This window comes from Ranitomeya imitator, chromosome 1 (genome assembly GCF_032444005.1).
Source record: "Ranitomeya imitator isolate aRanImi1 chromosome 1, aRanImi1.pri, whole genome shotgun sequence".
NCBI lineage: Eukaryota > Metazoa > Chordata > Amphibia > Anura > Dendrobatidae > Ranitomeya > Ranitomeya imitator.
Genome location: NC_091282.1, coordinates 572,979,220 through 572,994,379, shown reverse-complemented (window position 1 = coordinate 572,994,379; position 15,160 = coordinate 572,979,220). Strand labels below are relative to the sequence as shown.

Here is a 15,160-nt window from a genome sequence, read left to right as displayed (position 1 = left end):
TAAAATTTGTCCCACAATTTCTGCTGAATGAAGATATAACCTATATGTTACTGTACAGTGCTGCTTAGCCATATGGCAAGACTCGAGAGGAATGGAGTGCTATTTGCCTCCTGGAGTGTAGGTTTTCCTAGAATAGTTTGCGAACTCCATACACAGAGCTCCTAAGTGCTAGAAAATCAGAATCCCCCCTCAAGTGACCCCATTTTGGAAATTATACCCCTTTGGAAATGTATCTCCCAGTGTGGTGACGATTTTGCCTCCATATATGTGTTGTAGAAACAAGCAACAGTGGATGTTGCTGAGTGGAAATTGCAACCTGACAATGTTGTCCCCAGTATGTTGTAGTCCCCAGTACGTTGTGGAGCCCAGCTCATATTTCTGGATACATGCACCAATAAATTAAGTGGGCTGTGATCGCTGCAGAAATGCCAAACATGTGGACGTTAAATGTGGTTAAGGCACACTGGGGTTAAGAAAGGAAGGGGCATTTGGATTTCGGAGAGCAGAATTTGCCAAATTTCTTTTAGGTGGGAGGAGCCATTTTACTTTTCCAGAGACTGAGTGGGAACTTTTTTTGTGAATTGATTTGAAAATTTTTCAGGGGAACATTTTACATAACGTTTTAGATCACATTTATCCTGTGCTCTATGCTGAGCATTTACTTTTGGCTTTTCTTCTAAATCTCAGAGTGACACGATTCAGATGAAACCCGAGGCATCAACTTACTATAATGAGGCAGCAGAGTTATTCTGAACTCTGTCTAACCTCTGTTCAGAGGTGTCCTTCTTTTCAGAATTGCACAAAAATGTCACCAACAGCACTTTTATGCACGCCTAAAATGATGGACACCGCTGGATCATACGGCTGACATAGTCCACAGTGCCTCCATCTGCCTCATTATAGGGAATCTTCCGCTGGGTATTCTATCTGAATCATGTATTTCAGAGATTCACATGGAAACCTCCGTATAAGCGCTCAGTGGAGAGTGCAGGATAAATATAAGCCGAGCCTTACTGTGATCTTTGGGAGGCAGAATGAAAAAGCAGGTGAAGAATTGTTTTTATTTATTTTTTATGCCGTTCCTCCAGTGGTATACAGGTCCTTCTCAAAAAATTAGCATATAGTGTTAAATTTCATTATTTACCATAATGTAATGATTACAATTAAACTTTCATATATTATAGATTCATTATCCACCAACTGAAATTTGTCAGGTCTTTTATTGTTTTAATACTGATGATTTTGGCATACAACTCCTGATAACCTAAAAAACCTGTCTCAATAAATTAACATATTTCACCCATCCAATCAAATAAAAGTGTTTTTTAATAACAAACAAAAAAACCATCAAATAATAATGTTCAGTTATGCACTGAATACTTGGTTGGGAATCCTTTGGCAGAAATGACTGCTTCAATGCGGCGTGGCATGGAGGCAATCAGCCTGTGACACTGCTGAGATGTTATGGAGGCCCAGGATGCTTCAATAGCGGCCTTAAGCTCATCCAGAGTGTTGGGTCTTGCGTCTCTCAACTTTCTCTTCACAATATCCCACAGATTCTCTATGGGGTTCAGGTCAGGAGAGTTGGCAGGCCAATTGAGCACAGTAATACCATGGTCAGTAAACCATTTACCAGTGGTTTTGGCACTGTGAGCAGGTGCCAGGTCGTGCTGAACAAATGAAATCTTCATCACCATAAAGCATTGACCCTGCCCTTGATGAAACACAGTGGACCAACACCAGCAGCTGACATGGCACCCCACACCATCACTGACTGTGGGTACTTGACACTGGACTTCAGGCATTTTGGCATTTCCTTCTCCCCAGTCTTCCTCCAGACTCTGGCACCTTGATTTCCGAATGACATGCAAAATTTGCTTTCATCAGAAAAAAGTACTTGGGACCACTTAGCAACAGTCCAGTGCTGCTTCTCTGTAGCCCAGGTCAGGCGCTTCTGCCGCTGTTTATGGTTCAAAAGTGGCTTTACCTGGGGAATGCGGCACCTGTAGCCCATTTCCTGCACACGCCTGTGCACGGTGGCTCTGGATGTTTCCACACCAGACTCAGTCCACTGCTTCCTCAGGTTCCCCAAGGTCTGGAATCGGTCCTTCTCCACAATCTTCCTCAGGGTCCGGTCTCCTCTTCTCGTTGTACAGCGTTTTCTGCCACATTGTTTCCTTCCAACAGACTTACCATTGAGGTGCCTTGATACAGCACTCTGGGAACAGCCTATTTGTTGAGAAATTTCTTTCTGGGTCTTACCCTCTTGCTTGAGGGTGTCAATGATGGCCTTCTTGACATCTGTCAGGTCGCTAGTCTTACCCATGATGGGGGTTTTGAGTAATGAACCCGGCAGGGAGTTTATATAAGCCTCAGGTATCTTTTGCATGTGTTTAGAGTTAATTAGTTGATTCAGAAGATTAGGGTAATAGGTCGTTTAGAGAACCTTTTCTTGATATGCTAATTTATTGAGACAGGTTTTTTGGGTTATCAGGAGTTGTATGCCAAAATCATCAGTATTAAAACAATAAAAGACCTGACAAATTTCAGTTGGTGGATAATGAATCTATAATATATGAAAGTTTAATTGTAATCATTACATTATGGTAAATAATGAAATTTAACACTATATGCTAATTTTTTGAGAAGGACCTGTAATTGATTAGATGACTTTATTCTTGGCATCGGTGTGATAACAGTGATACAGATTTATTTAGTTTTTTCTATTTGGCTGCCAGTCTCATGCTAAAAAATGCTTTTTATTGGAAAAGCTAGTTTTTGCATTGCCATATTTTGAGTGCTATAATTTTTTGATATTTCTGCACACAGAGTCATGTGAAGGCTTGTTTTTTGCAGGACGAATCAATGTTTTTATTGGTACCATTTTTTGATTGCTTTCTCTTCTAAATTTTAGGAAGCAGAAAGAGCAAAAAACAGCAATTCAATATTTTTTGTTGTTTTTTAATGCTGTTCCGCGTGTAATAAAACTGATAAGACAGCTTTATTCTTTGTGTTAGCTTGATTACAGCGATACCACATTAATAATTTGTGTGTTTTGTCACTTTTACACAATAAAAACTATTTTATAGAAAAAATAATTTTTGCATTGCTTTTTTATTTTGCTACTGGTGGAGCTATATGATAAGTTCAGCTATATCATTTTTATTTACATTCGTCTTTTTGATCGCGTTTTATTCCACTTTTTGATCAGCAATATAATAATAAAGCATTGTGTTTTGCATAGTTTTTTTTACAGTGTTCACTGAAGGGCTTAACTAGTGGGACAGTTTTATAGGTTGAGTCATTTCGGACACAGTGATACCAAATGTGTGCTTTTCTTATTTTTTTTTTTTTCATAAAAATCTTTATTTTTGGGTACAATATATTTTTATTTATTTTGTATTATTTTGTGATTTCTTTAAAGGTCTTAAAGAGAACCTGTCAGCACAATTTTGAAATGTGAGGTAAATATACCGTATATACTCGCTTATAAGCTGAGATTTTTAGCCCATTATTTTAGGCTGAAAGTGCCCCTCTCGGCTTATACTCGAGTTGCTTCCACCGGTCTGTCTCATGTCACCCCCACCGGATTGTCTCCCCTCTCCCCCGGTCTGTCTCTCTGTCACATCATACTCACCTGCTACCGGCGCGGTCCCGGCTTCTCCGATGGTCTCCGGATGCCGGCAGCTCTTTCTGTGTTCAGCGGTCACATGGTGCCGCTCATTAAAGTAACGAATATGGATGCGACTCCACTCCCATCGGGGTGGAGTGCATATTCATTACTTTAATGAGTGGTACCAGTGACCGCTGAACACAGGAACAAGCTGCTGGCGCCGGAGAGACCATCGTGTCAGAGAAGCAGGGACGTGCAGACCGCGCCAGGAGGGTGAGAATGATGGGGGAGGATGAGCCATGCGATATGCACCTGTCCTCGTTCCACTGCTGGGCTCCGTCTTCCGCATCCTCTGGCTGTGATGTTCAGGTCAGAGGGCGCGTTTAGTGCACGCCCTCTGCTTGAACAGTCACTGCAAAGAGCCGGAAGACACATCGGCGCGTGGTGGTGGAACGGGGACAGGTGAATATCGCAAGTGCCAGTGTCCCCGACTGCTGAGAACAAGAGGTGAGTATGTCATTTTATTTTTAAATCGCAGCAGCAGCATATGGGGCATATGTTTCTGTGGAGCATCCTATGGGGCCATAATCAACCTTTGTGCAGCATTATATGGGGCAAATGTTTCTATGGAGCATCTTATGGGGCCATAATCAATCTTTGTGCAGCATTATATGGGGCAAATCAGGGGCGGACACAGACTGCAGAGGGCCCCTGTGCAAGAAATCTTCCTACCCACCCCCCCCATACTGCAACATCTGCAACATATAATGCTCCATACAATTCATTATTGAATATCGCCCCATAGATGCTCCATATAAAGCTGTGCCGCCACATATAATGCTCCATACAATTCATTATGGCCCCGGCCCATAGATGCTCCATATAACGCTGTGCCGCCACATGTAATGCTCCATACAATTCATTATGGCCCCGGCCCATAGATGCTCCATATAAAGCTGTGCCGCCACATATAATGCTCCATACAATTCATTATTACCCCATAGATGCTCCATCCATAATATGGAGCATCTATGGGGCCATAATGAATTGTATGGAGCATTGTATGTGGCGGCACAGCTTTATATGGACTCCATATAAAGCTGTGCCGCCACACATAATGCTCCATACAATTCATTATGGCCCCATAGATGCTCCTCCATATAACGCTGTGCCACATATAAATGCTGCTGCAATTAAAAAAAAAAAAAAAAAGACATACTCACCTCGACTTTCGTCTCTGCCCGCCCGCTGGTCCTCACCGTCCCGTCTCTCCGCACTGACTGATCAGGCAGAGGGCGCCGCGCACACAATATGCGTCATCGCGCCCTCTGACATGAACAGTCAGAGTGCAGAGACGCCGGGAAGAAGGAGCGGCGCCCGGCGCGTGGATCGTGGACAGGTAAATATGATACTCACCTGCTCCTGGCTCCTTCTCCCGAACCCGGACTGCGGACAGATGGTCTCCGCAGACTCCAGGCAACGGCGGGCATGGCAGCTTCTGAGCTTCTTCACCAGCGGTCACTCGCTCTGGGTACCGCGGCGCCGGCGCTCATTACAGGATCCACGCAGCAGTCACAACAATGCCGACGTGCCGTGCCGTGTATGTCCGTCGGGTCGGACCCCCTCCCGCTCTGGGCCCCGGTGCGGTTGCACCAGTTGAACCGGCGGTATGTCCGCCCCTGGGGCAAATGTTTCTATGGAGCATCTTATGGGGCCATAATCAACCTTTGTGTAGCATTATATGGGGCAAATGTTTCTATGGAGCATCTTATGGAGCCATAATCAACCTTTGTGCAGCATTATATGGGTCTTATTTTTGTATGGAGCATCTTATGGGGCCATAATAAATTTTATGGAGCGTTATATGGGGTGTATTTTGTATGGAGAATGATATGGGGCGTATGGATATTCAAAAACACTTAAACTACTGATGTCTTAATTAATTTTACTTTTATTGGTATCTCTTTTTATTTTTGAAATTTACCAGTAGCTTCAGCATTTTCCACCATAGGCTTATACTCGTGTCATTAAGTTTTCCCAGTTTTTTTGTGGCAAAATTAGGGGTCTCGGCTTATACTCGGGTCGGCTTATACTCGAGTATGTACGGTATGTCTGTCATGGTGCTGTAATACTGATTTCATTAATACCGGTGATCAAATGCACTTTGTGGTTCTTCTTTAATAACCATTTGATTTTTCTGCTAATTAGATTTTGGTGCACAGGGGCCGAACTGTACACGGGATCCTCTCTCTGTCTTTGATTCTCCAAATCATTCGCCTGCATCCAGTTTTCAAATGTTGATAAAAGGAGATCTACAAAGTGAATTTCTTCACCAAAGGCATCAATTTAATCTGTACTGCAGCACCATTACAACAATGTCTCTACTTTACAAATTCATGCTGACAGGTTCTTTTAGAGAATAATATGTCCAGTCTTTGCCATAATTTTTAACTACACCTATACCCTTACCCTATTCCGTCACCCCTGTGTACATTCCATATTCTCCTGATTTATATGTGACATACATTTCACCTTCTCATAATGCAATGAGGTTACACGACTATACATATGTAAACTCCACAAATGTCATTTTACTGTAACTATAAAATCAGAGAACATATAAACAAGCATGATAGTTATACCTTCTTCCTCATGTGCAGTTTTTCTGTAAAAACCTGTTTTGGGAGATTATGGTTGCTTAGAAACGTTACAGGATAAGGAAAAGGCATTTACAAGAGAAATGTAGAATATACTATAGTGCATGACATGTGGTAATAAACGTAAATGTAACTTGTCTTTTTATCAGGTATCCTGCTATGTATGGCTGTATAGTAAGAGGTGGGGGATGTGATGATACTATGGCAGGTTCTGCTGACCTGAGCTGGGATGTTGCATGAGGTGGGGGCATATGAGTAATATGAGAATGACATCATCTTGTGAGAGTGGATCCTCCCAAGGGAGAAGAAAAGAGCAGGAGGAGGGAATGAGAGAGAAAAGCAATCACTCTGAAAGCTCTGGATGGATCCCAGCACACGGCATGCTGGCTGACTCCAAGTATGGTCGCTTTCGGAATGACTCTGTAACTTCAGCAGAGGAACAGACAACTCTACCAGCCGGAGCCATGAGTGGACAAGTTGCCCCTAGTACACCAAGCACATCACCATCACTGGGCCAACCGTTCTCTGAACCACAGTGCCCAGAAGAACAGGATGTAGCAACCACCTTCTGCATGATGATACCCAGGATGGGACAATGGAAATTCTCAAGTCCTGCAGCTTTTCTAAGCCGATCCCCATCCGGTGCCAGCAAGGATCTATCCTTGGAAAAGTCAGGGGCCTCTGGTGGACTAGGGTCAATGTTTGGAGCCTGTGATCCTGTTTGCTCGACACCTTGCACTCTGCAGGTGATAAACCGGTTGCGTGGGGGAGCAGGAGGTGGAAGTAGAAAGGCTTCTCGAACAGAGACATTTAAATTGCCTGGGGAAGAATGGACTCGAAAAGGGACATTTATCAGCAAACCAGCTCAGGGGTGGCTTCATCCTGATGATCGATTGCAAGGACCTGGAGTATCTTACATCGTGAGGGTAAGTGTTGGTGAATGCAGGTTCAATTAAGAGACATGACATGAACAAAAATATAGGGTGGGGTATACTGAGAGTAAAACAGATAAATTGATGTCTAGGGACTGGAGGCCATTCATCGGAACTCAGTACATTAAATCCATAAAGCCAAGACAACAGTGATATTAATATACAGCTATAAAGTACAGTCAGATAAGATGGCCAATATAATATTAACTCATCCCATCCTGGAGGCCTACAATTCTTCAAGTGATACGCCCTATGTCCCATAACATTCAAATACGAGCAGTTCCCTTTAATTAATGAATCAGCTCTGCAAGAGCAGTGCCACAGTGTTATGTTCTATTACCTAATTGGATAGCTTTTCCCTTCCCTGGTACTGATTTGTAAAAGTGCTGATGCAATGTTTTTCTTCTTTGTTTTGCTGTGTGCTGATTGGACGATGGCTCCTTTGTTTTGAAAGAGCAAAGGAAGGGCTAGGGTAACCATATTAGATTCTAGAACAGTTGTTCTTCAGTAGTCCATCCATAAACCTATCATACCAGAATACCATATACATTTCACAATTAACCAAGACTGATATGGTTTCCAGTGCCTAAATGTATATGTAAATTATCACCATTATTTAATATATTGAGCATAAACTTTAACAATAGAAGTTAGAATTATTGTTTGACATTTTTAAATATTTTCAGTGAGAACATCTATACATTTATAGAAATCATTTGTACTCTATGTGTTATAAATCTTCATTGCACATTGTTCTTACTTATTCTCTAAAGGAAAGATAAATATTACTGAGGGGTCACTCTACCTTATATAATCTCTGATTTTGGCTGACATCTACCCCTTCTGTTTGAGATGTCCTTGCCCTAAATTGTCCTATTACGTCTCATTTTCTCTGCTGGTTCTCCCATGGGTAATGAGCGGTGCCGGCAGGGTGTTCTCCTTCTGACATGCATTCTGGAGATTTTCAAACTCATTGCTTAATTCAATACATTTCATTACAAGACAAGAGCAAGATGGAGGAATAGACAAGATAGGATAAGGCAGACAGGCTAAAGAATGAGGTATAGAGGATGAGCTGCCAATCTTATAATTACTTTATTTTAGAATAAAATATGATAAAACATTTCCTTGAAAATTATCATTAAACGATTTAATATTCTCATGTCTTAAAAAGATGAATGGCCTATCTGATAGCTTTGCCCTCATCATAAACTATTATTTTTGGCAATATATTATTGTGAAAACTAATGTGTCATCACTTGTTTTAAGTACCGTACATCGAACAGGATGAGATCATTTGAAGACACGAACACAGACATCACATCACATCTTAGGGAGCCTTCATCGTCACCCATGTCTGTTTACACATATCTATGAATGTCCTGAAGAGGGCAGGTCAGGCTACGTTCTAATCATAGAGGTCTAGAGAATACCAGAAAAGCTCCTAAAGAAAACCTCATAAATATTACAGCCAGCAGAAGATACACAACACAGTTTATTCTTCTTTCACCAATTATGGGTATTAGTCAGCAATGGCTTGTAGTATGTCTTATCAATATAAATACCAATATACCTATTGTTTTCAGCAACATTTTTGCTGTTTTTTTTGTTCAGATCAATGACTTTCAAGCTGTTTAATTTATTCCATGTAAATGTTCAATACATGAAGTACATTTATGACTATGTAAACACGTTGTAAATGTTAAATGTTATTTAATTCCTGGAAGATCATGGTACAGAAAAGATCCTTCACTTTAGAACCTTAAGGTAGCTTCAATGTAATCTATAGCAACATCTACAAAATAGGTTATTCTGGCATCCAACAGTTGCAAAATTTGGTGCAAGGGGTATTTCCTAAATATGTGACTTTGTGACTGTGACCTTTTGTACTGGCACTAACACTTTAACCTTTGGACCTCTAATTAACAATCATGTATTCCAGAAAGTAGGATTTAGTCCTACCAGTAATGGTGTTTTTCCAGGAGTCCATCATAACAGCACCACCAGGAGGTAGTCCTTCTTATCCTCAACAAGGACAGGAACACAGGATAAATAGCCCCTCCCCACACCCACCATTTTTTACTAGTACCACACCAGGATGGATGCAACAATATGTTTATTGAATTTCCTTCTACATAGGTTTACCTTACACAGCAGATAAAAAATTCAAGGGAAGGAATGAAAGGGTTGCTACCATGATGGTCCCCTGGAAATATCATTACCAATAGGACTCATTTCTATTTTTGAGGACATGCCTCCTGACAGCACAACCAGGAGAACTACCAAATAAATCCTCTAGGCTGTGTGCACATGTTCCGTATTTTTCGTGTTTTTTCGCTATAAAAACATGATAAAACTGCAAAAAAAAACCGCATCAATTAAGCATCCTATTAATAAAATGCAATCCGCAATTTTTGTGCAAGGTAAAAAACGCAGCATGTTCATTAATTTTGTGGATTTTAAAAATTTTTGCCGCTATATATTGTATTGGGGAAGCTCTGGAAAAAAAACGTGAAAAATCTGCCAAAAAAACAAGCAAAAAGCACGATAAAACGCGCAAAAAACACATGCGGATTTCCTTCGGAAAAAGTCCGGTTTGGGTCAGGATATTTCTGCACAGATTTCGGATGTGCACACATAGCTTTAGGGTGGGATTACTGCTTGGAGGACTTTCCTTCCTACGGCCGTCTGTTGGCTTGACAGAACTTCCAGTTTGTAATGTCTACAGAAATTACCAGGTTGCTGCTCTGCACATCTGATCTACTCTTTTCCCATGAAGTTGATACCGCTCTTGTCGAATAGGCTTTTGTGGTTTCCAGAGAAGATATCCCTTCTGTAACTTATGCTGAGCAACCAGAGAAGATATCCCTTCTGTAACTTATGCTGAGCTTGCCTATTTTCCACATAGCTAGCATAGATGTTGACACCTTCTTCCCCCTGTTTTTCCCTGCAAATTGAATGAAGATGTTTGAGTTCATTCTCCAATTTTCTGTGATACTCATGTATTATAGGACTTCTCTCCTTATGTCCAAGGAGTGTATTGAAAACTCTTGCTGTAGTTTTGGCAGAAGTAAGGCAAGATAATCTCTTGGTTTCTGTAGAAGTCAGTGACTGCCTTCGGTAGAAATACTGGATCCAATCTCAGAATTACACAATATTCCTGAATTTTAAAGTATGGATGTTTTATGGAAACGGCTTGAATTTCCTCTACGCTCCTTGCTGACGTTATCTCTACTACAAAGTCTCTTTTAAGAAATATGGACCTGGTGTAAAGTTTCATATGGGCTTTTGCATGAGGCATTTAAAACTAGACTGAGGTCCCATTGGGGCACCGAACATCTAATGGTGGGTTTAAGCTAATGGATAATTTTTACAAACCTCATAATCTATGGATGACTGGCCAGGGGATAATCAAGGAACGCCTCTAGAGCTGATATCTGAACATTTAAGGTACTGGGTCTTAGTCCCTTTTCAAATCCTGACTGAAGAAAGACTAATATCTTAGGAATATCCACAAAATAGGTGTCACGGGGTTACCGTGACAGTGTAGAGCCAGAAGACCGCAGCGTCTGATTGCTCCTACTCCGGTGCTGAGAAGAAACACTTCTCCTTCTTTTTAAATGTTGATTTCTACTGGCAGAACAGGGGTTAATCGGCCATGTTGGAAATCTCTGTGCACACTGCTGAGCTCGGTTAGCCACTCCTTTCCCCTTTATAATCTAGGCTCTGTTACAAATCCTTGTCAGAGCAAGCATTTGCTGCATGGCTAATGGAGGAAGAGGAGTTCATATGAGAAGAAGAGTTGTAGGAGTAATCTGTGACTGTTGTTTGGTTTGTATGTGTGGTAATTCCCTATCTTTCTCTATGTTGGTTTATTCCCCTACCTTCACACCCCGGTGCATTCCTCTGTTAAATGTGAGTGAATATTTTGTATGCATAGAGTTTTCTATTAACTCTTGATTGTGTTGCCTTGTTTGTCTTGTTGGTGTTCTACAGTGCACAGTAGCGCCCCCTCTTCCCTGGGTGGGGGAAGAGAACAGACGGAAGGCTAAACTCAGGAGATAAGGCAAGGGTGGAGGCCCCAGCATCTTCACCTTTACAAGTAACCCGGGGAGTAGGGCAAGCTAGGGCGCCCCCTAGTATTAGTGAAAGGGAAGGAGCCCCTAGTGCCAGTTCGCCCGACAGCTGTGTTGTGACAATAGGATTCTTATTTTGTGCACAGAACATTTTCCAGATTTTGATATAGAAAACGGAAATCATATTCTTCCTACTACTCTGAATCATAGAGATTCTGAAAGTCCCTTTGATCTCAAGATTTCCCTCTCAGCATCCAGGCTAATATGTGCAGCATCTCCACATTCTGATGGTATAGCAGACACTGAGATAGAAGGTCGTGCCTTGTTGGAAGGATTACAGGATCTTTCAAAGACATCCGTCTTAACTGGGAAAACCAGCTTCTCTTGGGACAATAGTGAACTTTTAGAATTTAGCTTGGCTCTCATGGATCTTCTTTAACACCCTCGGAATCAGAGAGAATGGCAGGAAGGCATATACAGGTCCTTCTCAAAAAATTAGCATATGGTGTTAAATTTCATTATTTACCATAATGTAATGATTACAATTAAACTTTCATATATTATAGATTCATTATCCACCAACTGAAATTTGTCAGGTCTTTTATTGTTTTAATACTGATGATTTTGGCATACAACTCCTGATAACCCAAAAAACCTGTCTCAATAAATTAGCATATCAAGAAAAGGTTCTCTAAACGACCTATTACCCTAATCTTCTGAATCAACTAATTAACTCTAAACACATGCAAAAGATACCTGAGGCTTTTATAAACTCCCTGCCTGGTTCATTACTCAAAACCCCCATCATGGGTAAGACTAGTGACCTGACAGATGTCAAGAAGGCCGTCATTGACACCCTCAAGCAAGAGGGTAAGACCCAGAAAGAAATTTCTCAACAAATAGGCTGTTCCCAGAGTGCTGTATCAAGGCACCTCAATGGTAAGTCTGTTGGAAGGAAACAATGTGGCAGAAAACGCTGTACAACGAGAAGAGGAGACCGGACCCTGAGGAAGATTGTGGAGAAGGACCGATTCCAGACCTTGGGGAACCTGAGGAAGCAGTGGACTGAGTCTGGTGTGGAAACATCCAGAGCCACCGTGCACAGGCGTGTGCAGGAAATGGGCTACAGGTGCCGCATTCCCCAGGTAAAGCCACTTTTGAACCATAAACAGCGGCAGAAGCGCCTGACCTGGGCTACAGAGAAGCAGCACTGGACTGTTGCTAAGTGGTCCCAAGTACTTTTTTCTGTTGAAAGCAAATTTTGCATGTCATTCGGAAAATCAAGGTGCCAGAGTCTGGAGAAAGACTGGGGAGAAGGAAATGCCAAAATGCCTGAAGTCCAGTGTCAAGTACCCACAGTCAGTGATGGTGTGGGGTGCCATGTCAGCTGCTGGTGTTGGTCCACTGTGTTTCATCAAGGGCAGGGTCAATGCAGCTAGCTATCAGGAGATTTTGGAGCACTTCATGCTTCCATCGGCTGAAATGCTTTATGGAGATGAAGATTTCATTTTTCAGCACGACCTGGCACCTGCTCACAGTGCCAAAACCACTGGTAAATGGTTTACTGACCATGGTATTACTGTGCTCAATTGGCCTGCCAACTCTCCTGACCTGAACCCCATAGAGAATCTGTGGGATATTGTGAAGATAAAGTTGAGAGACGCAAGACCCAACACTCTGGATGAGCTTAAGGCCGCTATTGAAGCATCCTGGGCCTCCATAACATCTCAGCAGTGTCACAGGCTGATTGCCTCCATGCCACGCCGCATTGAAGCAGTCATTTCTGCCAAAGGATTCCCGACCAAGTATTGAGTGCATAACTGAACATTATTATTTGATGGTTTTTTTGTTTGTTATTAAAAAACACTTTTATTTGATTGGATGGGTGAAATATGCTAATTTATTGAGACAGGTTTTTTGGGTTATCAGGAGTTGTATGCCAAAGTCATCAGTATTAAAACAATAAAAGACCTGACAAATTTCAGTTGGTGGATAATGAATCTATAATATATGAAAGTTTAATTGTAATCATTACATTATGGTAAATAATGAAATTTAACACTATATGCTAATTTTTTGAGAAGGACCTGTACTAGTTCCATATTCCAGGGCTGGGATAAGATGTCTATCCTGGTTGGATTGCTTCCAGGATTAAATGAAAAGAACTTCTCTGTTTTTGTGTTCTACCTGGAGACAAACAAGTCTATTACAAGGATGCCTCAGTGGTGAAAAACTTCCATGTTTAGGGTCCACTCCGATGGTTGAATTGCTTGCCTACTTAAGAAGTCTGCCACCTGATTTTTTTTATCCTTTCAAGTGAACTGCTGAGAATGACCAGACCGTGTTTTCTGCCCAAACAAATATTTCTTGTTATATTGACTGGAGATGATGAAGAAGGATGGAGACTGTAGTGGAATTGAAAATATTCTGCCATGCTGATCTTTGAGGCGTGCTTGGTATCTCTGTAACGTCTCCCACATTGCATGGAGTTCTCTGTAGTTTGAGGATCTATTTTGTATTGTTGCGGGCCATATACCCTAAAGATTTTGACCCTCTATGTGAGCCTCTCAACCACTGTGGCTTGTGTCTGTTGTAATGTTTACACAAGGCAAGATGATCCAGGGTCTTCCTTTTTGGAGGTTTATTGAAACGGTCCACCAGGATGAAGACTCTTTTACCTCCCTTGATAATTTCATCTTGCTGTCTAGACTCGCTGTCTTGCTGTCCCAGGTTGATAGTTCTTGCTATAAGACTGTTGAGTGGAATTGACTCCACTGAATGCTAGATATAGATGAGGTCATTAGACCCAAGATCCTCATTGTCTTCCTGATTGAAATCTGCTTTTTCTTCTGGATGGACTTAATCTCCTTCCTAAGGCCATGTGCACACGTTCAGTTTTTTTCGCGTTTTTTTCACGTTTTTTCATGCTAAAAACGCTATAAAAACTCATTAAAAACGCATACATTATGCATTCTATCATTTAGAATGCATTCTGCAAGTTTTGTGCACATGGATGCATTTTTTTCCGGGAAAAAACGCATCGCAGTAAAAAATGAGCATGTTTATTATTTTTGCGGATTTTCTGCGTTTTTCCCGCAATTCTATGCATTTGGGAAAAAACGCACAAAAAATGCACAAAAAACGCGTCAAAAACGCATCAAAATCGCAGTAAAATCGCGGTAAAAACGCATGCGGATTTCTGGCAGAAATGTCCGGTTTTTGTCAGGAAAATTTCTGCAAGAAATCCTGACGTGTGCACATACCCTTACTGTTTCTACTTTTTGTTCTGAGTCTAGAAGTACTCCTAGGAAAATCTTCCTCTTTTCTGGCTTGAGGCCAGATTTTTCTTTGTTTATTAGCCATCCAAGCCTCCTCAACGCTGAAATAGTTATACTGTAGTCAGTTGTGAGTTCATCTAGTTTTGTGAATCCGCTATTAACAGTAGATCGTCTAAGTATGGGACAATTAGGATACCTTCTTTTCTTAGAAAGACCAGTACCCCCATTGTGTATTTTGTAAAAATGCGAGGTGCAGAAGAGAGTCCAAACAGTAGGTAACAAAACGGGAAATGCAGAATTTTCCCTTGCTCTTTCACTGCAAACATAATAGTAGGCACTCTTTAGGCCTAATGTGCACCTGACCAAAGACAGGGAATGAAGCATAATTTATTTTTTGAGTGGATATCTCCTGACTAGTGATGAGCGAATATACTCGTTGCTTGGGTTTTCCCGAGCACGCTCAGGTGATCTCCGAGTATTCATGACTGCTCGGAGATTTAGTTTTCATCACCGCAGCTGAATGATTTACAGCTATTAGCCAGCTTGAATACATGTGCGGATTCCCTAGCAACCAGGCAACCCTCACATGTACTTAGGCTGGCTA

At 41.5% G+C, this 15,160-nt stretch overlaps 1 protein-coding gene and 1 long non-coding RNA gene across 3 annotated transcripts in view; one reads left to right on the top strand and one right to left on the bottom strand.

Moving 5' to 3' along the window:
- LOC138679719 (uncharacterized) overlaps positions 1–6,279 on the bottom strand; it is an 88,441-nt gene extending 82,162 nt beyond the window's left edge. Inside the window, exon 1 of the long non-coding RNA XR_011321613.1 lies at positions 6,256–6,279. This is a non-coding gene — a long non-coding RNA (uncharacterized lncRNA). The remainder of the gene's footprint in view (positions 1–6,255) is intronic.
- A 299-nt stretch (positions 6,280–6,578) lies between these two features.
- Positions 6,579–15,160, top strand: part of SHC2 (SHC adaptor protein 2) — a 162,592-nt gene continuing 154,010 nt past the window's right edge. For both annotated transcript variants that reach the window (XM_069767820.1, XM_069767819.1), the window contains exon 1: positions 6,579–7,196. In XM_069767820.1, coding sequence (XP_069623921.1) covers positions 6,597–7,196 — 600 coding nt within the window. In that variant the 5' untranslated portion in view covers positions 6,579–6,596. The remainder of the gene's footprint in view (positions 7,197–15,160) is intronic.